Source organism: Lepidochelys kempii, chromosome 11, assembly GCF_965140285.1.
Source record: "Lepidochelys kempii isolate rLepKem1 chromosome 11, rLepKem1.hap1, whole genome shotgun sequence".
Taxonomy (NCBI): domain Eukaryota; kingdom Metazoa; phylum Chordata; order Testudines; family Cheloniidae; genus Lepidochelys; species Lepidochelys kempii.
In genome coordinates this window covers 23,189,867-23,216,743 of record NC_136390.1, presented here as the reverse complement: position 1 = coordinate 23,216,743, position 26,877 = coordinate 23,189,867, and the positions used below count along the sequence as shown (strand labels likewise).

At 39.1% G+C, this 26,877-nt stretch overlaps 1 protein-coding gene across 7 annotated transcripts in view; it reads right to left on the bottom strand.

The window, feature by feature from the left end:
* The window catches only part of ARHGAP15 (Rho GTPase activating protein 15), a 463,932-nt gene that overhangs the window by 184,206 nt on the left and 252,849 nt on the right, over positions 1–26,877 (bottom strand). For all 7 annotated transcript variants that reach the window (XM_073305398.2, XM_073305399.2, XM_073305401.2 and 4 more), the window contains one exon: positions 573–695. In XM_073305398.2, the coding sequence (XP_073161499.1) occupies positions 573–695 (123 nt within the window). The remainder of the gene's footprint in view (positions 1–572; positions 696–26,877) is intronic.

Sequence of the window (26,877 nt, the reverse complement as noted above, 5' to 3'; positions counted from 1 at the left end):
TTGACTACTGGTGGTCAGAATACCAGCAGTTACAAGATAACAGTACCTACACTTTGGAAAACAGCATTCCTGAGATCAGCTAACAAAAGGTAACAATGTTTTTTCTCTATTATTATATATAAAATATATATATTTTAAAAAACTAGAACATCTAATACACACACACTATATCTATCTATCTATCTATCTATAAAATTTTATCTTACAAAGAACTAGATATATTGGTTAGACAATGAAGGTGTATAGCATGCTTCTTTACAATGTAGCTGGTGTACAACTGTGTGAAGTGTGAGGGTGTCTAGAATATGCACACCAAAATAACAACTGAAGAAGCCAAGCAATACAGAGATACATTTAGCTACATGTTGTTTTAGTCAGAAAAGCCTAATTCTTACGAAACTGAATGAATTCTCTGATACACAGCAGAAAAAAATATCTAACAAGAAATGACTGCAAAATCCAAATAGTCTTATGCATTTAATTGGTGACAGGAATGAAAATATTGTGAAATAGGAACACTCATTAATGAACTTTCAGTTTTTACTCAGAAAAATAGATAAGAGAAAACACACCTTTAATAAGTCCCTTTTCTTGCAATGTTTTCAGCGAGGGTCTTCGGCTGATAAACTTCTTTAATCTGCTTTTGACTCGATTTCTGTCATTTGTATCAGAGGCACTGTAGTTCAGTCTGAAAACTGGAGAAAAAAGAAAATAAAAGTTACATTTCTAGTAAAGCTACATTTTTAAAACTAGTAGTACTTCATGCAAATTTTCTTGAAAACAATGGCCATGTCCACCCTTGAGAAATCAAGACAGTAGGTCAGTAGTATAGCTGGTTGGATAGTACAAAGAGTTTGATTAATATTTGTGTGAAAAAACATGATGCGTTCACTCAGTATTATTCATGGAGTCATATTATTTATTGTTCATAAATATTTGGATGGCCACCAGTTTACTTGTGAAATGTTCATGAATCCCAAGAGTTTCACATGGATAATTATTCAACTGAAAGTTCCAGTTGGAAGTGTGCTATATGTTATTATCGGGATACTATTTTTATGAGAAGGGGTGGGTTGATCACAGCACTGGTGATGGTCTGAATCCCCTTGCCAAGTCAGATTAGGCATCCCATTATTGTTAATACAGTTGTAGAAAGCATGGCTTAATAGTAAGAAACATATGCAAGATGCATTAATTTATGGAAGAAAAAGTGTTCCAATTCTAACTACTACATTTTATTATATTTAGGTATTTACTGCACTGAGAAACCTTTGGGCTAAGTTCTCTTATGGCTTATGCCAGCAAGATGTGGGTCCCACTTCCTGAGAGTCCACAGGAGCAACCCGTGATGATGCAAGTCAGCTATAACTTCTTGTCTTCTGCGGTGTCCACAGAGAACTGTCACAGCCCCCTAAATGGGCAATACCGATGGCAAGAGGCATCCCCAGGACCCCAGAATATTCCCTACTTCAGCATTCAGCACGCCTCCATGTTTATATTGTTCCATCCTGTGTTTAAAGCAGTAAGTAGGGATTCTGTGTAAGAAAATCTCTATGAGGATTCCCCAGCCTCACACATCCTAGGAGATCTGTGGGAGGCCAGAAATATCCATTTTTTGCCCCTCATGAGGCTTTTCCAGTTTCCCTGGCCCTGGCTCTGGCAGTCCCTAAGTCACTTGGAGGGCTGTGAACAAAAGGTTATATAGCAAGATGCTATACAATCTTTTCCAGTAAGATCTCCAGGGCTGGAGGGGGATGAGATCTGTCTCCTGGCCCACTCAGTCTCCATCTCATTCCTTTTCATGGACCTTTGACTGCAGAGAGCACCTCCTCGCAGAATTGCTCACCGGAAAGGTAGCTGGTCCGCAATTCTTCATGGAGAAGAGGAGATCCACAAGTTTACAGTTCCCTCTCTGTGCTCCTCTAAGAGAGAAGATTCAGCCTTCCAGTGGCAGAGCTTCTATGGAGCATTCAGGGCCCCTCTCCTTTCATAACTTCTATGACAGCATGGTTATAGAAGTACAATCCTCCCCCCACATGAAATATCCCCCCAGGATGCAACTGTCCTCCCTAGAAGGATCTGAGAAAAACATTATAGAGGGAAATCATGATATAGATTATGCTGGGTTTTGTAGCAAGCAGTTTCACATTAGTTATAAATAAAAACAGAATGCTAAAAGGTGCACAAGTATAAAACAGTGATGATAAAAAGGGTCCTCTTAAAGAACAGTACAAAATCCTGGAATAATGTGGTTTATATTACAAATCTGATTTTAACAGCCAACCTTATAAAACGGTTTACACTTTGCTGTTGTCAAGGGAGCAAAACTTGCCAAATTGTTCATTTTAAGTAAATATAACCATAACCAATTAAGGAAAGCAACATTTAAACACATGCCTGTGATAATCGGAGCATAGTTTGCTTCTGATTTCACTACTGATTTTAACTGAAGAGTGTTCAATTTTCCCACAGCACTAAAATGACCCCACACATACTTCCACAAACTAGTAATCACACAGGACAAATAAAACAACACTTTATTGGAAAATACACAGTTTGGTACAATAATCCATCATTTATGAAAAATAGACTTCACATTTTTAATGGTAGCATTCTTAGGGCGATGCATCATAGAATATAAAGATTAGTGTTCAATTGGTTGACTCTTTTGTTCACTTTATATTTTAGAACTTTTTGTTCAAATTAGGCAATCCTTGGCAAGGATAGGCTAAAATTCCAAGTCACTCAGCCTTGCTATAAAAAGAATAACAAATGGATGCTTCCAGTTCTGCATCTTAAGGGTACTTTGAAACAGTAACGTGAATTGTATTTAGTTTTCTGACTGTGGCTATGTGGCTTAAGTTCATTCTCTCCATAGTAGTTCAATTTTCCTTTTCTTGCTCCCAAGGTGCAGCCTCTCCATTTCAAATATGGCACAAGTAAAACCACTCAGTTACTTTATGCCTGCCACATTTCTCAGTCTGCAGAAATCCTTATAAATTATAATTCACATAACGCCTGCTTGCACTTCAGTATTAACTCTGACTAACACCAAATTTGTTAAGATAATTTAACAGATCCCAATGTGGTTCACATTGAAGAACAGTTTGATAGGGGATCTACAATTCAATTTGTGGGGTAAATAATCCTTATGCACAGAAAGATGTTTTATTCCAGCTCTGTAGTTTTATACCTAAAACAGCAACTATGGTGTTAAAACTACATCTAGAGGTAGGAATCATTATTGTCATAGACACTTTTTGTATATTCCATGTCAGATTATATATAGCATGGAGAAAAACAACAGCAAAGCCAATTTTGATGAGTTTCTTATATTATGCTGGTAAGTCACCAGACATGCAAGTCACCAGAGGGAAACCTCCCAGAAATTCAAGGGTTTGGGTAATATGATCCAGAATTGAGCGCTGGCTAGAAATACTCTTGCTGGGATCTTGTTTAGAAATATATTTTTTCCTGCCAAACCACTGCTCTCGTGGTATCCCCATGTAATAATGGCTTTGTTTTATATTTGGAAATGCAAAGAGACCTAGATGTTGTTTCCAAATGAAAAAGTGTAGTTATACAACAGAAAGATTATAACAAACAGCTTTGTATAGTACTTCACTTTTTCAAATTTCAGACTACGGGTGTGACTAGTGAAGATCTTCCATTAATGGAAGTTGGCAAACTCAAACAAATTAACTACCAACTGTATGTAACAACTTGGCCATCTAGCTGTCCATTAGTTAAAATGACTGTCTGCAGTCGGTTTGGAATCCTTGAGTCTTCTTCTTCTTGTTCTGCATCTGCCATCTGTAGAGGCTGCTCTGTTGATTGTTCTTTCTGAGAAACAAACTGTAGATATGTCAACAGTTTCTGTTGAACTCCCCATGGTCGGTCTCACTTACATATGATCTGGGCGCTGAATTCTTTTTCTTTGTGGCAGCTGGAGTTGTCCATCCTTTTTCTCCATCCAATATATGAACACGATCACCAGGTTCTAGACCTGACAGTTCTCTAACTGACTGGCATCTATTGTAAAAGTGTTCCTAAGCTCTTTTACCCTTTTTATCAATTTTAGCTACTCTATGTTTGGCCACTTTGGAGATAGGTTCTTTTCCAAAGTTGGAACATAAGTTCTGAGTTGTCTTCCCAACAGGAGTTGTGCTGGACTACATCCAGTAGCTGCTGTCAGTGTTGATCTGTAACTCAGAAGAGTGATGAAAGGATCTTCCTGCTGTAAGATTTTCTTGGCTGTCTATATAGCTATCTCAGCCTCTCCATTCACTTATGGACTGCCAGTAATATGATCAAAATCATACTTCGTTAGGAATGACTTAAATTCTGCTGCAGTGAATTGTGGTCCATTGTCCATCACTGGTTGTTCTGGAATACTGATGTCAGAAAAAGTGCACTTCAGTTTCTTGATAACACTGCAACACGTTAGGTATTTCAAATACATGATATTTCTGTATGACTGGAAAAATAATCCATTACAATGAGGTAATGATGTCCTCTGAATTGGTATAAATTTGCAGCTAGTCTATTCCAAGGTCTGTCTGATAGAGGTGTTTGTATACTGTATTGTTCAGCATAATCTCTGAAGTTGATTTGTACTGGATCTCCTTTCAAAAATCTAATATAATCAAATCCTCGACAGAGTTCCTCCACCTTTCTCACTAAGCCCATCATGGCTACTGTGCTGCAGTTGAGAAGCTGTTGGTCTTTGATCCTTTGTTCACATGAACTCTGAATGAACTTTGAGCAGGGGCTTCCAACCCCTGATATTCTATGATTCTGAGGTCCCTTCCAACCCTGATATTCTATGATTCTATGAATGCATAGCTTTGTCTTTCTAAGTTGTTTCTATGGTGAAGTGGCCCATGCAGTTCAAAATACCTGCAGAGCTAGTCAGAGCTGTGTCAGGTGACTTCAGCTATGGGATGGATTGAAGGTGATTGTAGGTGCCTCCTGAGATGACTGTGATGTCAGCTCTTGAATTCATTTTAAAGTCAATAGTCTTTCTGTGAATATTCAATTTCAGTCACCAGGCAGGTTCTATGTCATCACAAGTGATAGACACCAGAAACAATGGTTCTTTATTGTCTGTAATATGAGTCAACTGCCTGCCTGCTTAGGTGAGGCAAACAGCTGCAAAATGTCCACATTTCATGCATTCATTACACCGAGTGCCTCAGCCTGGACATGCATCTTATCTTGGGATGTTACTTTTTTCACACCTTGTGCATGTAGGCTAGAATTTGTCCCTCTTAGGCATTGTCTACACTATCACTGTAAGTTGATCTAAGTTACACTAGTTAAGTTACATATGTTATGTAACTTAAGTCTATGTAACTTACATCAACTTAAAGTGGCATCTATACTGTGCTATGTCATTATGTCAATGGGAGATTCTCGTTGAGGTGGAGTACTGAAGTTGACGGGAGAGCGCTCTCCCATCAACTTAGTGCGTCTTCACCAGACCCACTAAATTGATGCCACTTCATTAATAGCAATGCCAATTTAGTGCAAAAGTGAAGACAAGCCCTTAGCCTAGGAGTTTTCTCTCCTTCCCTCGGGATTTTATGGTAATAACTTTTAACACTCGAGTTTCTGTTTGTAGCTTCTCAGTTAGTTTCAGATTTTTCAAGTTGCTCCTCACTTTTGTTCTATTGTTTGACTAATTCTGATGTCTTTGCTATCTATATATATGGTTAAATCTCTCAACTACTGTGAAAGGTTTTTGCCTGTTAATTCAATAACCAGCCTGTCTGATTTTCTCTTTTTGCATTCCCCAAGTCAGTTTTTAGCCAATGCTTGCAGCGCTTTTGTGAAATATGCAACATTTCCCACTCGTTCTCTGGTGACCGCTTGCTCTTTCATAAACCACATTTCTCTGGGGTTATAAAGTATGCATCAAACAGCCTTTTATAGTAATCTTTGTGACTGTCTTCAGGAAAGTCAAAGGATTTAAAGGTATGCTCTGCTTGCTTCCCCATAGCATATATTAAAGAAGATACCTGTATATCTCCACTTTCTTTGTGGAATTTATTTGCAATGTGAAATCTTGCAAAATATTGTTTCCAGTCTGTCCATTGTGAAGGTTTGTCAAAGCTGGAGTTCTCTGAGCTTTGAAGAGTGGCAAGTTGATGAGATCCTGCAACCTTTGTTGCTTTACTCCCTCTGTCTGCAAGCTTTGTTGCTGTTCCTTTTGTTTTCAACCTTAGTTGCTATATTCCTTCTGTTTCCAATCTTAGTTGCTATGTTCCTTCTGTTTCTATTCTTAGTTTACTCTTGATACCATATCATGATCTTGTGTACCAGATATGGACTAATCACAGAACCTGCTTACACACCAGATATGTTCAGCATAAGATCCTTCCCTGCTCTTCCAGATCAGGCTGACGCTCATTTAAATAAGGTCTTTTATGCACAGTGCCACCTAGTGGCTGAACAGTATAATACAGTTTAGCATTCCATTACACCTCCAACACTCATTTTAAATAGGTATTTCAGTTGGTACCATTATATTGGCTATTCTGACATATGATGGAACAAATTCTGGAGCATTGTTTAAAGTGCACTACACATACATGCTTCAAAAACAACATGATCCAACCAGTAAAGACCCGTGTGAATGTTATTTCCCCTCTCTCCCTGCACAGATTATTCCCACTGGAAACACAAATAGTTTTTGAGAGAGGAAAGGGGAATGAATGCTTGTCTGTGCTGGGCAAGGAAACCTTTACAGAATGTGTAGGTGAAAATTACAGAAGGCAAAATGTCATTCTAAATTTTCCCTTGCCAAAAATGAGATCAGGACACTACATTCCAGCAGCAAAAGGATAAGGAGAGGTTGCACTTTCACGATAAAGAGATTGCATTATGGTACTTGTATGAGGTGACCTGAAAAATACTATTTCTTTTGTTTATCATTTTTACAGTGCAAATATTTGTAATAAAAATAATATAAAGTGAGCACTGTACACTTTGTATTCTGTGTTGTGATTTAAATCAATATATTTGAAAATATAAAAAACATCCAAAAGTAGTTAATACATTTCAATTGGTATTCTGTTGTTTAAAGTGCGATTAAAACTGCGATGAATCATGATTAATTTTTTTAATCACGATTAATTTTTTTAGTTAATCACGTGAGTTAACTGTGATGAATTGACACCCCTAATCATAAACCTCTGTAACTGTGTAAGTCATCAAACAGGAAAGGATTAATTAATGTAAAATGATGGCTTCCTACAGAAGATGTTATGTCCTGTCCACCAAGGAGGTTCACTGACAGCAAACGAGCCATTGTGAAATATCAAAAAACAAAGACTTTGTTAATTTCTCCCCCTCCACACCCATGAAGAGAAGACGTGCATGTGGACTCATGCCATCAGCTTGAACTCTGTCAGAAGGGAATAAAAATGCCTGACAAGAAGAAAATGGATCTCTATGCTGCTTGGACTTTGAAAGGGCAAGATTTCTAAGCACAAGCAAGGGATTCACAGCTGCTTAGTCAAGGTTGGCCCTTAGCGACATAGAGAGCTTGCATATTACAGCAGCTTCAATCATCTTTTGAAACCTAAGACTATAACTTGTATGTGTGTATGTTTACCTGTTTAATCTTATAAATAACTTTCATTTCTTTTTCATAGTTAATAAATCTTTAATTTATTATAGGATTGGCTACAAGCGTTGTCTTTGTGTACGATCTAAGGTGCAGTGACTTGGGGTAAGTCACTAGTCCTTTGGAACTGGGAGTAACCTGAATATTGTTGTGATTTTTGGTGTAAGGGACCATCTGTCACAAAGACAAGCTTTCCTGGGTGGCAAGATAGACTGGAAGTACACAAGGGCACAGACAGGACACATAATAGGCTGGGGAAGACTCTGCCTCCCCAAACAGCCCCATGTGGCTCCACCCACGCTCCTTCCCAAGGCTCCCTCCTGCTTACCGCTAGTTGACTCAGCCCAGGCGGGGCTGCTTCTCTTTCGGGAAGCCTGCTGGGGTTGAGGCTGGACCTAGGGAAGCTGGGACTTGGGGTGGCTGGGGCTCCATGGTAAGGCTGTCACTTAAGGATCTTAAGTGCACTCTATACGTCTCTAGGGAAGCCTGGCAACAGGAGACAAGATGGTCATCACATCACAAATCACGGACCAGGCTACAGCATCAGCTTCCTATAAGGAGGCCAGCAATGATGTTCTTGCTCAAAGTTCACATACAATTATGAAGGCCTTAAATTGCTTGTGGTGCTTCTCTGGTAAATGTTTAATAAAGCTGTTAAACTTATTGTAATTAATAAAGTCATATCCTGACATCAACACTGTTGATTAGCAAGTCTGAATTGTAAAGTCGCTGAGGAGTAATTCTTGTGATTGGATAGATGGCGTAATTTCTGATCTTTGTTGAAAGGGGTAGACTTTGTACGGTATTATCTACCAGGCTTATTAATTGCTTCTACCACCAAGGAATTCTGTGACAGGTGTGAAAACAGAAATTCTGAGTATTTGGCTGGAACATAATATACAGGTGGAAGGTGCTTAACTGGAGTCTGCCAGATAGCCTTAGCAGGCTCAATGAAGCCTCATTCACAGAAAGGGTCACACACGCAGAAGCTGTACTATATAAAATGTCTAGGAGTTATGCTGAGAGGCCTGAATATCCTCTGAAGGAATTTGAAGCGCATCTGATATGTGCTTCATTAGCTCCTGAAACAATCTAAAATCATCTTCCCTTGAGGGTGCTAGAGGCATTACAGCCTCATCTGGTGATAATGAAGAAATGTTTGTATAGAGTGTTACCTCTTTGTCAGGTTGATGAGAGGGGAGTGATGGTTCAGGAGAATGACTCTCCTTAGGGTCCCTAGAAAAGGCACTCAGGACCCTTACCAATGACTGATTATATAGAGCCCAGAGATCCCAAGAAGGCCACTGTGGGGTCACATAGAGCATAGAAGTAGGGATCGATCATTGGTCACAGTAACTGGATGGGAGCCAAGGTTGTCTGTCCCCACCTGTCTTTCTCTCAGTATAAAGAGTAGTATCTTGTAGTGCAGAAAGGGGATCCCTGAACAGAAAATATGAGAGTTGAAGAATCATCCTCAACAACTTTCAGGGGAGGTGATAATCATTCACCCTGAATAGCAGGAGGTCTTGATGAGAAATGCAGAGTTGGTGACCCGGAAGATCTCGGGATGGACAAGTGAATGGTACTGCTAAGTAATGGAGACTCCAGCTTGTCTGAAACAAAATGATCCCTAGAATGTCTAAACTCCCGCAGTACTGATGAGCAGAAGTTGAATGTGATTCTGTAGAGACCATCATTGGTACCAAGATACGAACCCATACGGAATGTACCAGTGCTGTGGGTACTGAACGCTTTGAATGAGGATGTCCAGACTCAGATGTACCAATATAGGGAGACAGTGGTAGCAGAGAAAGGCTCTACTAGATCCCCGTTGCTGGAGTGTTTTCTCACAGTAGAATTTTCCAGCTGCCCATTCTGCACCCAGGAAAGAGTTTGGAAGCAGGAAAAGTCTCTGGCAGGGAGAAGCAGTGGAGATTTCCCCACAGCTTCCCCTCGACAGAGCTTTTCACTGATACATGTAGTTACATGTTACAGCGTGGACACAGCTTGTTTTTCATTAGTGTGTGCACATGCTCTATATGCCACTGTCACTGGGTGTAGTACAGACATAACCTAAGAGTGCTTGGAGGCCAATGTATGCAGGATTCTCTAAGCCGGTACTGGACGCTGGTCTTTGGGCTTGCTCCTTCATCAACAATTTAAACTTTATTTCTCTATTTTTGAGTTCTGCCTTTAAATGCAGATCTTACACTTGGACAGTATATCAAAAAACAGAGTATCCCAAAAAACAGAACCACCAAGAGTGGCCGTCTGGTCTGTTTTGGTAGTTTACAGATTAGGCATCATGTAAGTATGGTGGATCAGGCTTGAAATTTCAGGGGGGAAAGGTTTCCAAAACCTTTATCCAGAAACATGGTGCAGATGCAGTTAAATGAACCAGAAAAGACACCGATCCTTTCAGAATTAGGACCATGATTGCATGTGTGATTACTTTGTGTGAATGTGGTGAGAGAATATTAAATAGAAACCCTGCAACCAGACAGTACATTTCCAGCTGTCTAATTTTTGAGGAGCAATGCTTTGTACAAGGCCTGTATGACCCAGAAAGGAACAGGTTTAACATTTTCTAAATTTCCCTGTATGTATTGACATGGTTTACCCCTATATCCCCACACTAGACAATATGATCCTACCTTCCTCCCAATGACTTTTATTTCACTCTCAATTTACAAAACGTTTATACAAAATCCCAAGGGTTTACCTATGATTAATTCCTGCCAAATACAGTATATTTGAGTACTTTGAACCGGTGTTGAAAGCATTGGTTTTTGAAGAACTATCCATTAACGACTTTCTGGACTGTGACAATGGATATTGACAGTGCTTGTCAGACTAAAGCACTATTGATTGTTTCACATCATGTGTATAGCAAAACCAATTTCTTTCAAGTGCCTCTTCCTAACTGTAATACATTATAACAGTGCCTATCTGTTTATCATAACTCCCAAAATTATTGTATGTAATGCATTCAAAAAGAAAGGGTTCAGAAGGAATGAATGGCACCAGCGGGAGAAGTTAAGGCACTAAACAATGCAAATACTTTAGCATTGCTAGTTTCTCTTTCATTGAGATTTATTGCTGAAATTAAAACAATACAACAGTGTGTGCTGTGCTTTCTTTAATAATCTTGAACATTTCCTGTAAGGTAAAGCTGATTTGTGCAATGAGAACAATACTTATACAGGTCAATATTTCACTAACTTCTTCCCAGTACACTTACACAGGCCATTATTTCACTAATAAGAGCCACAAGCTTAGTCCTTCAAGGTACTGAGCACTTTGGTCCCAGTCCTGAGAAACAATTAAGCATGTGCTTAACTTTAAGAGTGTGAGTAGATCCATTGGCTTCACTGGGAATATTCATATGCTTCAAGCTAATCACTTGCTCAAGTGCTTTGCAGAATCAGGTCCAGCATGCTTAGCACCTTGCAGGACTGTGCTGAATGTAAGATACTAAATGTGAGCATAGAGAAAATGTCCCATAATTCCTTGGATACTGGAAATGTGAGTCTAACAGTGATACAGTACTGTATAATCAGGGCATAGATTTTCAGTTCATTGTGTTGGAATTTATAACACTTCGGCCAAGGCAACACTTTACCTGTTCCTTCCACAAGGAATACAAAATCTTTTGAGGGTCTCCTTAATTTATGTACTCACTGCAGTAACAGGTACAATCTCACCCTTCATGGTTGTATAGCACCCTTCATCTGATTATTTCAGCCTCCCACAATTCCTATGAAATAAGTAGTTATTATTATATCCTGTTTGAAAATAGGTAAATTAAGACATGGAGAAGATAAGTGGTCTGTTTTACAGGAACCCAGAAAGCCAGTGGCAGAGAAAAAGATAGAAAGCAGGAGTTCTGACCCCTAATCCCCTCCTCTTCCCTTAGACCTTAGAGTTGTGTTTTTTTTGCGAACAGGTTGCATGGATCTGAAAACTGTGCAGCAGCAGATGATAGCCAGAAGAGGCTAGAGGGATTTCTTGAAGATATTTCTACTGTGTAAGGGCATGATAGGCCTAAATGCATAAACTTAAATTACATTCAATGTGTTTAAATTGTGTTTAAAACAGGTGTTTGAAACAACCAAGTAGATTTGTTATAGTAAATATTTATGCAACAAACTCAGAAATAAATAATAGGACAAAGAAAACAGTGATTATGTAGCACATATAATTTTGCTGTAATATGACAGCCTTATAACTTAAGTGCCCAATACTGTCCTTATACTTCATGAAATCCATGTCATTAGCAGTAAAGATGCAATAAAATGACTATATAATTCATATTTCTGCATAAAACTCTTATGCTTCTAAAATTTTTGTGTTTGTCAAATCTCCTAACATAAATGGAAATAAATTGAAGGTACGTATTAGTTTCGCTGTAAGTTTACATTATGAACTGAAGTTGCACTCATAGATTTTGCATTCGTTGTTTGTAGCTTTTATAGGGAGGAAAAATAATGGAGTATTTCAGAAAACTGATTGCATTTTGTTACTGTCACCATCTTAACAATGCCATTATGTTGTGTATACATTACATTTATTTTAAGTATACAAATCACAATGCCAGAAATCAGTGAATCTGTTTTATTCATATAGTGTGACTGGCTTATGTTAATGTAACGTGAAAAATGTGTCACTGGGGTGAAACCCGTTCCATTCACACAAAGCCAGAGTATTCAGGCTCCATGTAGGTGGAGCATGGAACAGTTGGGCAGGTGATTTTGGTTCCTCCATGCCAGTGCCAGGGTGCCGGACTCCTGAGCCGTCTGACTACAGCATCTATTATGGCTTTTGGGCTCAAACAGAGGTCGCCTCCTCTTTGTGCCACTGGCAGAGAGTACGGGGGTCACCGGAGCTGCAGAAACATGGCGCTATGGCAACTCCCTTGGTCTGTGCCGATTGCAGCCTTCTGAGATAGCTTTTTTCTGTCTCATGTATTGGTTGTGCAGATGCTCCTATGTGGCCCCTCCAGCAGCAGAGCACCTGCACAGCACCTGGCTTAAATTTTATCTTTCACTCTTGATGAATAAGATAAAGTAATACCCTGAAAAGCATCTTTTTCAGCATATAACAGCAATGAGCATTCAAACCATATTTCTTCTGGTGAAGGATGCGCTTGTAATAAACTATCACAAAATTCAGAAACACAATGGAGTACATTTTTTTTCCTTCAGTGCACTTCTCTATAGTGAAAGCAACAGAGCAGCATATGGTATAAAATTCCCAGAAAAACAGAAACAAACATTCAACAATTTCACTGGAGTTGGATTTAGGAGACCAGGATTATATTATTGGTTCTGCCACTAGCCTGCTAGGTGGCCTCACCCAAGTCAATTTCAGTCTCTGTGCCTCCATTTTCCCATCTATAAAATGCCTTTGTAAAGCACCTTAATATCTGCAGTGGAAAAGCCAAGTAGCATTTGACCAAAATATGTTTTTCAAAGTTCACCTGTAGCAAATTTTTTACAGTGAGGGTAATATCATTGGAGCAACATAGCAAGGCATCACTGGCAATTTTTAAATCAAGATTGGATTGTATTTCTAAAAGATATGCTCTAGTTCATAGAAAAATTAATACAGGGAAAACCCATGGTCTGTGTTATACAGGAGGTGAGACTAGATGATCACAGTGATCCCCTCTGCCCTTATAATCTATGAATATCTTAAACGTAGAATGTGAAAATGATTTGAATAAGCCTTTTTTGTATGTAGAATTCTCAAGAAGTAACAAGCAGGGACATGCTTCCCCAAAAAAGAGCAGAGAAGAGTGAACCAGGAACTGGCTAACATCATCACAGCGTTGAGAAGATAATTCACAACAAAAAAATGTATTGAAAGAATTTAGCATGTTTTTTTTTCTGGTTGTAGAATAGGTGTGAGCAGATATTGATGCAGCCGTTGTATGAATTCACTTAATAAATACCTTTTCAAATTTTTGCTCTATTGATTGATTGTGAATATTTATAATTTAAATTAAATTGCTCAGTTGAATGGTCTGATGAGCTACATGGGTCCGTATTCAATGGCAATACACAAGTGGACTGCTGTAATCACACAGAGCCCCACTGACTTTAATGGGGATGTGCCTGGTCTGAGAGATAGGGCAATTTCCTGCAATATCCTTGAAAAAAAACCAACATATTGAATTAAGTTTAAGTATCTTTGTATTAAACACAAAGTTTATGTGTTATTGTGGGATCGCATGTAACTTCCTCGGGGGGGGGGGGGGAGGGAAAGGCGGTGACGGAGGGGACGGACCCAAGAGCCAAACAAACTTTGGCAAGTTATGAGCTTCACGTGACTATTTTAAACAATATGCCAGACAAGGAGGAATTTTGGAATGAACAAAAATTAAGTGGGTTTTCTAGGGAATATCTGTGGGGGTGGGGAATGCAAATTCTCACCTCTGGACCCAACCTTTCAAAGCTATACTGGGGAGATAACCATTGTCTGCTGATCGCCTGTTACTTGAGGGCAAAAATCAAAGGCCCATGCTGTATAAAGTCAAGAATGAAGATTCTTGTCCTGAGCTAAAGCAGTGATGAACTTGTGATGACAGCAAAAACTCTGTGTGGGGGATTGAAGGACTGATCACCTATCAGGGTCCTTGTTGGAGTAGGGGTGGTCTAGGATAAGCTTATCAGCATGTATGCATTTTATTTTATTTGTTTAAAAATGTTTTTTCTAATGCTTTCATGTGAAGAATAAACGTGCACACTTAGAAAGAGGTTATAAATTGTCAATTACAACTGTTCATAGCCTCTGCGGAGAAAGCAAACTACAAACACTGACATTTCTAGGCAGTCTGGTTTACTGGGAAACTCACAGTGTAGACAGGGAATTATGCAGCCTGGAGACACCCAACTCACCATGGACAGAGATGTGCATCTCTTCACAATAGAGGTGATGACACTGGGAGCTGGAAGCTTAAAGTGAGTGCCCTTGTTGGACCACAGAAGGGCAATATAGGTGCAGTAGCCCTGAAATGTGACATATGGATGCTTCAGTCTCTCCATGCATTTTCAATTTTAGGATATTATCTGTAATTTATTGTAAGATGTGTTATTAAAGATAAGGGGATCTCATGCTTTGGGGCAAAAACTAACCACCTGCAGAGGCCAGGAAGGATTTGGTACTCCTTGTATCTATCTAGATGCCATACATGACTTCAGTGGGATCACTCAGATACTTAAAGATACATGCAGTGTTGTTGCAACTGTGTGGGTCCCAGGGTATTAAAGAGAGAAGGTGGGTGGGGTAATTTCTTTAATTTGACCAACTTCTGTTGGTGAGAGAGACAAGCATTTGAGCTTACACAGAGTTCTTCTTCTGGAAGAACTGGAAGCTAGGCATGTGATTAAGTACCCTGCTGAACTGGGGCCATTCTGAAGGAATATTATCACATGAAAATCATTCTTCACTGATTTTTTGTCAATAGTGCTCCATTGCTCAAAGTGAACACAAAGGGGATGAATTAAATGCATTTAGAAATGTGATGGAATATCAATAGAATATCAATTCTTCACATTATTCACCCAGTTGTACCACCATGTGTATAACCTTATTTTTTTCTAGACCCAAAATTAGCTTATTAGCGCAAGCCATACAGTAAAGGACTGGATTTGAACTATACTATATATAACATATGTTATAAGAACCAACAAGATGATAATGTTTCCTTCCAATGAATAGCTAAAGACACATGGTATTATTCATATTAAAAGTTATTATTTGAATACTAAGGAATGTTACATACCAGGAAACAGCAAATGCCAAGATGTGTGTTTGTATTCTAAATAAGAAGTCAGCAGCAGGGTTTGAATAAAAAGGCAAATGGAATTTCTTGTGAAGAAGACCCACACCCATTGTCTTGAAGGTAATCAAGGAATAGCCCGTCAAAGAGCTGAGCTCCATTTTCTATACAAACATTTTTTATTATTAAATTTGTGTCTTTTCTATTTTATTAAGTTATCTCTACCACAAGTAAATCATTATTAAGTGTAATTGAACAAAGGTTTTTTTTTAAAAGAGAATAATTTCATATGCTAAAGAAGTAATTTTACTTCTTTCCTTAAACGAAAGCTCTTGTAATAGTTTCCTACATTTATTTTCACAGATTGCAGAGGTCCTAGACAGACTGATCTTTACCACCATGAGCTTCACTTTACTTTTCTGATCCAAGTTATATACATTTATTGATTAAAATACAATTGAATTTAGAAACATTCAAACACTTACAGCCTTTTTTTACAAGACAGTTCCTTAGGTAATTCTACATTACAAAATTATGTCAACCTAAGTTACATCGACTTACAGCCACCACAGTAATTGAATCGTGTTTGCAGATCCACACGACACTCCTTGTGTCGGTGGTGCACGTCCTCATCAGGAGTGCTTGCACCAACCTAACTGTCAGTGTGGGGCAGCAACAGTTGATGTAAGCCATGCAGAGTCTACACTGACACTGCATTGACCTAACTATGTCGACCTAGGAGCTATACCTCTCATGGAGGTGGAGTTATTAAGTTGGCATAGCAAACAAGTTACATTGGAGGGTCGCAACATCTTGGGGGAGACGCTTACAGAGTTAGCAAAAAGAAAAGGAGTATGTAAGCTGCCTTACATTGACCTACCTCGCAGGTGTAGACCATGGCTTAGTGTTGAAGAATTTGCACAAAGGAAAAAGGTCTGTAATGAAGGTGTTTTAGGAGCTATGTGAAATAAGCACACAAACTAAAAACAAAGGAAGGGAAAGTTTATGGGCTCAGTTTTGGTTCTTCTACAAGTCTGTTCTACACTGGGTAGGGGGGAAAGGTGTAAAACAAACTGTGGGTTGGATTGTTTCTTGTGTGGTGTTTGTATGTTGTTTGTGGGTGGCAGGGAGAAGGAGAAAAAGAGAGGAGGAACTGCATGAGGAAGCTGGTTATGGCTCCTTGATTCTTAGGCCAACTTGCATGATCCCAAAGGGCCTGCTTCCATCGCACGCCTTCCCAAGGGAGTGTTTCCAATGACTTCATTGAGGGTTGAAGCAAGCCATAATGGACTACAAGCCAGCTGAGAAATGGCACAGAAGCTGCACTGTGACCCATCCCTGCCTTATGCCAACACATCTCCTCTCTCCCATGAGATGCTCCTTATGCTGAGGTGAGAATGGCAGCTGGTGTAGAAGTCAGCTTTGCTGGCTTCATGCCAGTTCTCAGATGGGCAGCTGCAGCCAGATACTGGTCCCTTTGTGTCACTAAGGCTCAGAGAATGTAGCCCAATGCTTCTAGCCACAGGAGAGGAGCACAGGGAGGGCACTACTTGCTCTAACTGCTCAAAGGAAGTAAACAGAATTTGCATGACAAAGCCATCTTGATACACAGATGTAGGGGAGGAAGGCATGATTCAACTGTCACCTTTCTCCGAATACTCCCTTTGGGAGCACTAACACTGCCAGTAGCCCTTGTTGCCCCTGATTTTCCGACCACGCCTGGCGCCCCTGTGAGTGTGCGGTGGAGGGCTTCCTGTACCCTGTACATATCTCTAGTGGATGAAGGAGCCATTTCTGAATGTAAGACCTTGTCTACGCTGGGGCTTTCAGCCATCAGCATCCAGCTGCCAGTATAGCTGAACTGGTGCAAATTGCTAGTGCAAATGGGTAAACCACTATAAATCACAATTGACACTGTGTATTTTATCCTTCCTTGAAACAGGGGCAAGCTAAATTGGTGCAACGTATAGTTTAAAGAGGCTTACTCTGACTACACTTGGGGTTTATACTGCTGCAGTTACAGTGATGCCTGTCCTACCATGGCTAAAACGGGGGCAAATCCCAACTGTAGAACTGGCCTAAAGGAGAATGGTTTTAGCTTTAAAATCAACACCCCAGTTGATAAACTGAAGCAGGATTTAATCTATATAAAAACATACTGAATGGCATAATTTAGCCTTTAAAGTGAGAAGCAAAACAACTAATGAAGGACAAGCTTTAGAGTTTGGATATGGTTCAGATAGGCACCCAAAACTTGAGATGCTTATCCAAAGCTTATCTTGTGCACAAAAAGCCTTATTTCAAGAGCTCTAATATATGTAAGCAAAAGTACTGTAGAATGGAAATTCTATTATCAGGAAACAGCACCTTATGACAACATTCATGTGTTAAGTAGTTAAGCATCAAAGTTTAAGCAAAACATTTTCCGGAAAACTACTTCATGGAAGTACAAGACTTGGATGAAATCCAACACAGAGAAAGAAAATATTATTAAGGAGAAAGATAATACAAATGCAATTAGGCTATCAAGCAATAAAACTCAATATGTGCTTGATATCTGAAATCTTCCAAGCTTACATTGAATAAGTAAAGAAGAAATCAGAGGCCTTAATCTTCTGAAGTCTTACTGTCCAAATTCATGGTACTATTATCTGAGTGTTTCAAAAATATTGTGACTATTTATTCTCAGAATATGAAAGCTTTATTTCTATGAATAACCTAAAACTTGGGTAGGGACAAACTATGTATCCCTGATTCATTCAACATTGAAGAATTGTTTCAGAAAAGTACACTTCTTTATTTCTAACTCAGTTTTCGGTACGAATAACCAGAAGGGAGAAAAGGTTACTGTTGAAGAACATTTTTCATTCGGGTATCCTGTCCTTCCCATTAATGACAGAAAACACTTCAATAATAGCTCGCTTTCCTACTCTACATTTTACCATTCCTAAATGACTCAGAAAAAAATGTCATACCAGATGAGACCATTGATACTTCTAGTCTGGCATCCTAATTCTTCCAGTGGGAATATCTGATACTATTCTCCAGAGGGAGGCAAATAATACAGCAAGCCAACTGTGCTTCTGCCTCCCCCATCTGATTTCTCCTTCCTTGCCTCTCAACTTTTTGCTCCTTAAGCTTGCCTTCCTCTCCCCTCAAATCTGACCATTTTATTGATTCTCAGCTTCATTTCCCCGATGTCTGAATCCAGAAATCTAATTACCACCTCCCCAAAATCTCAAATTGCTCAGGTGAAAGTTTCTAAAAGGTGACTTAGTATTTCTCTGTCTGATTCTCAGTTGGTTTGTAGGGTTTAAACTTGTCAGTGGTGTCACTTTTGCCATACTACTATATTCACAGCAAGGGTTCAACTGGAAATTAGAATTCCCACTCTTTGATGTTGTGCCTGGAGAGCATCACAGCATTTACCAATCAAAATGAAGGACCTCTCAAGACCATGTATTTTTTTCAGTACATTTCTCTATCCAATTTGCACCTGGCTTTAATTTTGGTTAATATAGAAGTAAATGGAAAAGTCCTTATTGACTTTCATGAATAGTCTTATCGAGCATCCTATGAAGAAGTGTATGAATTTTTAAGCTATCATACAGTGTCATCATTTTCATCTTTAGTCTGAAATCACCCAACTCAGAGAAAAAATACAGAAACTCATTTCCCAGTCAGGAACAGACTGCACAGATTTTTCGCTAAAGGGAAAAATCAGGTGCAGATTTGGTTAACATTGGCTAATAATACCAATTTGTTATCCCAAAGTCAATTTACATGGGAATGGATAGTCAGCTCCTCACTCTCACCCCTCTCCAACTGACTTCAAATGGCACAGTCTTTGGTTATCTTCTCCCCACGTTCCTAAGGCATCACTGGGTCTGACTCCTGTTACTTTAGCTTAAGCTTCTTTCAGTAGAAGGCAATTATTTTATGTAAACAGGCTTACTTAGTAGAGATTCATATCTATTTGCTTTTTAAACTGCTTCTGTGGGATAGACAAGACATCTTCATTAAGTTACCCATGATTATTCCTAAGGCTTTTTCCCTACCAGTGATTGTGTGAGTGCATAGTCCATCAGCACATATGAGAATTATAAACTGTTTTGATATTTATTTATGGTAAATGTTATTTGACATCATGTTGCACAGCTCCTAAGAATCTTGCATTTTCACATCATTTAAATGTCATGTAATTAAAATCATAACATCGAATTGTTGCATCCACTAACTTTAATAGAAGACGGAAACTTATTTTAATGTGATAGATTGGAATAATGGCAGAGTTTGCGCTCACTTTTGGAGTAGCTGGACTTCCAGTGAGCCATGGGCTAGATTTACCAGTAAGCTTCAACTTCAGTAATGCAAAGAGCTATAAATCCAGCTCAACTGGCCAGTCAAGATAGATTTAGCGCTGCACTGCATCACTTGAATGATGCAAAGGACCCAGAATGCATAAAAGGCCACTATGTTTTATTTTTGTCCCTGCTCAACTTTTCAATAACAATAATAGAGTAAATGCAACTTGGGTGAAATCCTGGCCCCAGTGAAAACAATGGCCAAACTCCCATTGATGTCAATGAAGCCAGGATATCACCCCTTGTGTTTATAATGGAATAAAAATTGTTCACAATTTACAATGATCTTTTAGGAAACATTATTCAAAGCCACCTCACTGAACCCTTTCCTTTCACATTTCCTGGGAACCTGGAAAACAGTAAAGGCCAAACTGTGGAATTTAGCCCCTGCCCAAGCAGGAGGAAGCAGAGATGCTTTGTTCTTGCGGAGCTCAGGGAGACACAATCCCATCTGTGCACAGGCAGATTGTACAAGCTGCACCATAGGAAACCTCTCATCTGTGGACTTGTGCCATGGAGTGTGGAGCAATAGCTCCAATTCTCCACTGGTCCTGCAGCTGCACATGGAGGGATCAGGTCTGGCTGTCTTCACGGATGTAGCGAATGTGATTCTGAGAGGCCCTTGTGAAAGCCATGCAGAGGGCAAAGCTCTTGATGCTCTCCCTCGGCATATCTACATAAGGGCCCCGTCATAGTCTGGCTTTAATTAAGCACCTGACTTCCTCCATCCTTTGATCTTCCTGTCAGGGAGGCTTTTTCCTGAGGTTCATATAAATCACAATTATATACAGTTAGCACCCCCTTACAGTTTGAAAGAGTGCACTGGTTCTAATGGAATCCCCAATTTAAAGATAGGGGACATCCCTGGGTACAGTATTTCAGACTAGTGTAAGTTTTTAGGTGCTACAACTGTACATGCTTCTTTAACATGCTTGTCCTTAAACTATTTATCTGCCATGTCAGCAGGCAGCTGGTGGAACAAATAGGAGGTCCTGGGAAGCACATTCATTTTTAAAGTGTTAATACACCCAATCCAAGAGACAGTAATGTGCTTCCATCCATAAAGTGCTTCTTTAAATGTTTAAAGGGTCATAATTTAAATGAAATGCATCCTCCAACCTGGAAGATATAAACATTTAAATGATTTATCTATCAGGAAAAAAGGTGAACCTAACCAGTAAGTAATCCCTATCTGCATCTGAGAGCCTGATTTACAGTCTCCCTAATTTAGTTTAATTTAGACTTTTATAACCTAAAAACCTTCTTATTTCTATTACATTCCTTCCAAAATACCAGGAGGATTGTATTTGGATTAGTTATAAATAGCAGAGAAACCTCTGAATACAATGCCATCTGAGAATCAGTTTTGCTGGCATTGCCATTGGGATAGTCATTTTAATAATCATTACAAGGGATTTCAGAATTACTGCAAACAGAAGTGGTGACAGACTAACTTTACTGGTGCCTTTTCACAAAACAAAGTTCAATAAGTCATTCCAGTTCTCAGTTTTCTTAGTTGTGGCTGAATGGGTGGGGAAGACAAAGTTTCAGTAGTGGAAGATATTTCTAGGAGTAGTGAAAATTCATGGCTCATTTTAGCATCTACCACTAAAAGAATGAAAATACGTTCTTTCATAGTGGGGAATGGATATAGAAAATGATGCAAATGATGATGCATGGCTGAGAGGGATGATGTGTTAAATGATGTCAAAATATTATGATCCACCATAGTATGCAAAAAGAAATCAAGATCCACCTTAGAAAATGCATCAGAGTTCACTTTGTGAGGCTTGCAAAGACTGCACCAAGTTGGAGCAACCAATGTTTGATAATGGGGTTTGAAAGCAGTATAGTAGAAGCAAATATTTTTATCCAGCTCCAAACAAGTTAATCTTTGATTGAGAATACAGAAAGTCTTGGAACATAGTTGCCTCCACTAATATTTAAATTTCGGAAACGTTGTTCATGATTTCTTCATGGTTCTCCGGGAGACATTATATGGTTGTGCTAAATTAGCTCTACACGTTTTTTTCAAAACGTAGCATCCTATAAAAACTGTCATTACAGTGTATATTTTAGTTCAGTGGATGCAAAGTTAGACTATTTGTTCAATGCCTGATAGCTTCTTGCCCTTGTATGAATTTTGTTCCTCTATCAATAGGAATTTATTTTGTTAACAAAAATATATGGCGGCTATCTTCTTTGCAACAAAGAAGAAATGTTTGTAAAAAATGCATGTGTAGCTGGTTTTTTTAACTTAAGTCTTTTGGTACTGTTTTGAACAAATCTAAAGAGATTTTAACACAGACATTTTGTATTATAACATTCCCAAGGGTCATATGTATGATCATCTTTACTAAAGCTTCTTTCAGTCCCCGTTGAATAAATATGTATTTTATTTCACTAATCTTGAAACAACAGGAATAAAGTTTACCCAGGTCCTTTATACCTCAGAGAACAAAACAAATACTACAAATCTTTAGAGAGAAAGGATATACAAAAGGGCTTGAGGTGAATGTTTCAAAGCAAATACACTTTAAATGATGTGCAAATTATTTCAGCACTTGAACATGATTTATAAAGGGGATTAGTTCACTGAAACAAGAACCCAGCCTAAACTGTTGGGTTTCAAAGTCAAATATGAGAAGTGGTTGCAGGAGAAGGAAGAAAAAAAAACCCAGATAATAATCTATAGTGAAGATTTCTGATTGATTTTCTTTAACTTACATTAGCTATCACTGTCATTTAAGTAGTGGGCAGTATAATATGCCTTCCTTTATGCTATAATTCTCCATAAAAATTAAGTATGCAATAATGATAATTACCTAATAATGAGGTAATTAATACCTCACTATCTTGCTATCCACTGGTACGCTCCACAAATGAATATGAGAAGCATGAAACAATTAAAGATTATCCAAGCTCAAACAAATAACTTCACAGTGAGTTGTGTGTCAGCGAATAGACCAATGAGTCACAGGTCACATCTATAATAATATATTATATTATATTGTAATATACCCACATACTCTTCAAATAATGGGTAATAGCTACTCTTAAGTACTATGAAAATGATCACTTCTATGTAATTGTAAAGATTAATCAGTGAGCTAACTTTTCATGGTTCTATAATGACCCTGATGTTCTAGTAGGTAAAGGAAAATTTAATGATCCTGTTCAAATATGATTAATATCTAACTTCTTCCTGACTTAAAATTTGGACTTGGTTCAATAAAAATGAATTAAGTGAACATGCAGCAATTCTCTGCCAAACTTTTACATGGAAGTTGGTTATGCCCAATTTAAAAATATGCTATTAAACCCAAATAATACATTCTGGAAGTAATACATTTACTTTAGAAAAGTAAATACAAATCATTGTGCAAGAAATGACCTGATGCAGTAATAATAATAATAATACAATGACATATTAAAAAGCAGCAGAACATTCAAATTCAAGAAACATCTATTGCTTTTAGACAGCAACACAGTAAAACCACCTCCCCAAAATGGAGAAGAACCATGGTTGACCTACTGAGGTTGACGCAGGGTGAGCGTAGACACTGCATGACTTGTGTCAACTCCGAGAGTCCTCCAACAGTTGTCCCACAATGTCCCATTCCCTGAAACAGTGACTGCGCTTGTCACTATTTTAAATTCCACTTTTTCTTATCAGATGTGGAACTTGCCAAGCCAATTTGCAGCAGCCTCATCACCAAAGTACAGATCCTCAAACCACAATCAAATCTGGTCAGAGGTCAGTAACCAGTGATGTGTTAACCTTAACTGCTCTGGCTTCATTGAGACCAGAAACCTTACACCCCTTTAATCTTCCCTGCCAAACGTGTTTTTGAAATGCCTTTTCCTGGTTGCCCATCTTTCAAACACACCTAGCAACTCTTCCCTTGTTCTCTGCAACTGCCCAACCACCCACACCCATGCACTAGACATGCTTCTGCTTGGAGTAAACAGGAGATATTGGATCTCCTGGGCCTGTGTGGAGAATAAGTTGTGCAAACACAGCTGTGGACTAACCACAGAAATGTGGACATGTATGAGCAGATTGCATGGGGGCTGCAGGCAAAGGGGTACGGCAGAGATCAACAGCAGTGATGTGTAAAAGCAAAAGAACATAGCCAGGGATAGCGCAAGTCTGGGGAAGCCAACAATAGATGTGGTGCTATGCTGCAGACCTGGTGCTTTTACAAGCACTGTGTGCCATATTGCTGTAGACCCCAAAAGCACTCTGCAGACCACTGTGGATACCTTGGTGAAGCCTGAGGAAAAAGACCCCTCCTATGAATAGTAAAGAGGAAGATGAGGACAAGGACAAGGACAAGAGGGAAAATTTGGCAGGGGACTCCAGCCATGTCATGAGCCAAGCCCTATTTGAGACACCACCACAGTCTAGCCATTCCCACCAGCAGAGCACAGATGAGATGATGAAGTGGAAGGGACTTTGGTTAAGTGTTTGCATAGATTTTTCCTTATAATCCTTAAATGCAAAGATGGTGAAAGGCCCATCGCCAAGCTAACAAAACAAAGTATCAACCTTTTATTGTTTTACTCATACAAGAAGAGTTAGAGGTACAACAAACAGAAGTAGAGCCATTGGGTTAGGTGGCAGCAGGGCGGGGGTGGGGGGGTAGACCACGTGGAGCAGTTTGTTTATATTCTTAGGATATGCCCCTTTTATCCTACTGAAATATTGTGACAAAACTTTCATGGAGATACTTTGCAATTCTCTCCTGAAGGTTTCCAGGGATGGCTGCTTTATTTCTTCTTCTGTGGTAGGACACTTTTCCACACCACTCTGTGATGAATTTGGCTGGCACCATTGCAGTAAACGGGCTAGCAGTACATAGGCCCAGGTGGGACACAAGCAGTAGTTGTGCTCACTGTGCCTTTGTGACCATCAGGAGCAAGATATCAGCTAATATCACCACTATCTGTGGAAAGTAGTGTCAATATTCAGTGTCATTGCCCTGTACTCATACTGATGGAATAAGGATTAAAATTGTATCGCTCCAATCAACAACAAAGTCCTTCCCCTCCGTCCCTGATGGGTGATATTTACCATGGCTGGGATGGAGAGTGATGCTTGGCTGAGGTGCGCCCAAGCTGAAGTGTCAATAAGTATTTATTAAAAATATTTAAGAGAATAAGAGAAGGGAGTTTTGAAATTTATGTTTCTCTCTTCCTTGTGTCTGTAAACCAATGATACATCTGTCTGTCTTTATCAGCAGTTTTTGTCATGGCGTCCTTTGAAGAGTGCCTCTTCCATGGATGCAGAACTCCTGAACCAGAGGAGGAGGAAAAAGAAGTGGTCTAGGGAGGATATGTTCAACAAGATCCTTCAAGTCAATATGACTGACATCATGGAGAAAGACAGAGAGGACAGGAAAAAGGCCCAGGACTCCAAGCAGGACAATGAGCAGGAAATGAACCAGGTCATAATGCATCTTCTTAGGCAGCAAACCAAAATACTGCAGACCCTGATTGACCTACAGGGGCAAAAATCCCAGACTCTCCATCCTTTGCAGCCCTTGGAGAACTCCATGTTTGCTGGTCCCAAACCCCACAACATACTACATGCCCTCACAGGGTGCATCATTACCCCTACCACTCTAGCAAGGAGAACCACAGCTTCACACACACTGACCTGTGAGAATGACGGTGGGTATAGATGTACCCACAATGGACTACATTCAAATAGATAGAAATATTTACATCCTTCTACTTTTAAATTGCCACCCATTAAGTTTATGTTAAAAATTTGTATAACATTGCCTGTGAGGTTTTTTGCACATTGAATTTCTGCAGGGTTTTTTTTCTGTTCAATAAATTTCTAGTTTTGGAGAATCAAATTTTTTAGTTAATGATAAATATTCCAGACTGCATAGTGGTAGTCAAAGCAAACAATACTTGTAAAAGTACACCAAGCACATAGGTTCAGGAAAACACCCAGACTTATTTATAAATGAACAGTAACAATTCCTAGCAGCACCCAAAGCTGCTGGCCCAGAGAACATCCCAGAACAGAACACTACTGGATGGATGACTGTTAAAGTGTTCTTTCAAAGCATCCCTCAACCACATAGCTCCACACTGGGCTCTTATAATAGTCCTTGTGTCTGGCCGCTCAAAATCAGCAGATTGTTACTCCCCATCTGCCCTTCACTCTGACAACTGCTTTTCTGCTTTTGTCTCACACATACTATGCAGGACACAACAGGCAGCTATAAACACCAAAATGTTTCTCACTGAGATCCGATTTAGTGAATAAACACCACCATCATCCCTTCAATCTGTCAAAAACACATTCAGCAATCCTTCTGCACTTTCTGAGCTAATAGATGAATCTTTTCCTAGAGCTGCCAAAATGGCCAGTGTACAACTTCATGAGCCAGGGGAGCAAGGAGTAGGCTACATCCCACAGAATCACTATTGGCATTTCAATATTGCCAATGGCAAGGTGGGCTGGTACCAAAATATGGATATGACTACTGTCTATTGCCCCACTGCAATTTGAGTACCCCATTGCTGCAAATCCATCCACTATTGCCTGCACAGGAGGAGATGATTAATGTCCCTACACATTTGCATTACAGTAATAATAAATAACAATACTAATAATAATGCACCAGCAATCTTCAGGACTTTCATTTTTTACATCTCATTTGGAACTTGTATGCCTTTATAAGTGGGATTGGCTTCCAAATATAACAGCCAAATATAGAGAAAAATGTAAAATATTCAGAGTGATTGCATGAGTAACTCCTAGATTTTAAGGAAGGTACAGGATGCCTACCAGAAAAAGGACATTTTTAAAGATAAGGGGAAATTACAAGTAGAAACAATAAAAAATAATACAGTCAGTTCAGTCAGTTCTAGCTCTTATACAGTATACAGCAAACAAGGAGATCAAATTGGGTTTTTCTAATATCACAGGGTTGCTTTTTAATTTCTAAAATATTTAATTATTTTGCCTTGGCAACCTAAAACTGAGGAACAGATTACTGTTCCCACTGCATAAGGAAATAACTGACAACAATTAGTATTTATTCTTGTTGCTTTTGTAATAAAAATAGAATTCCATC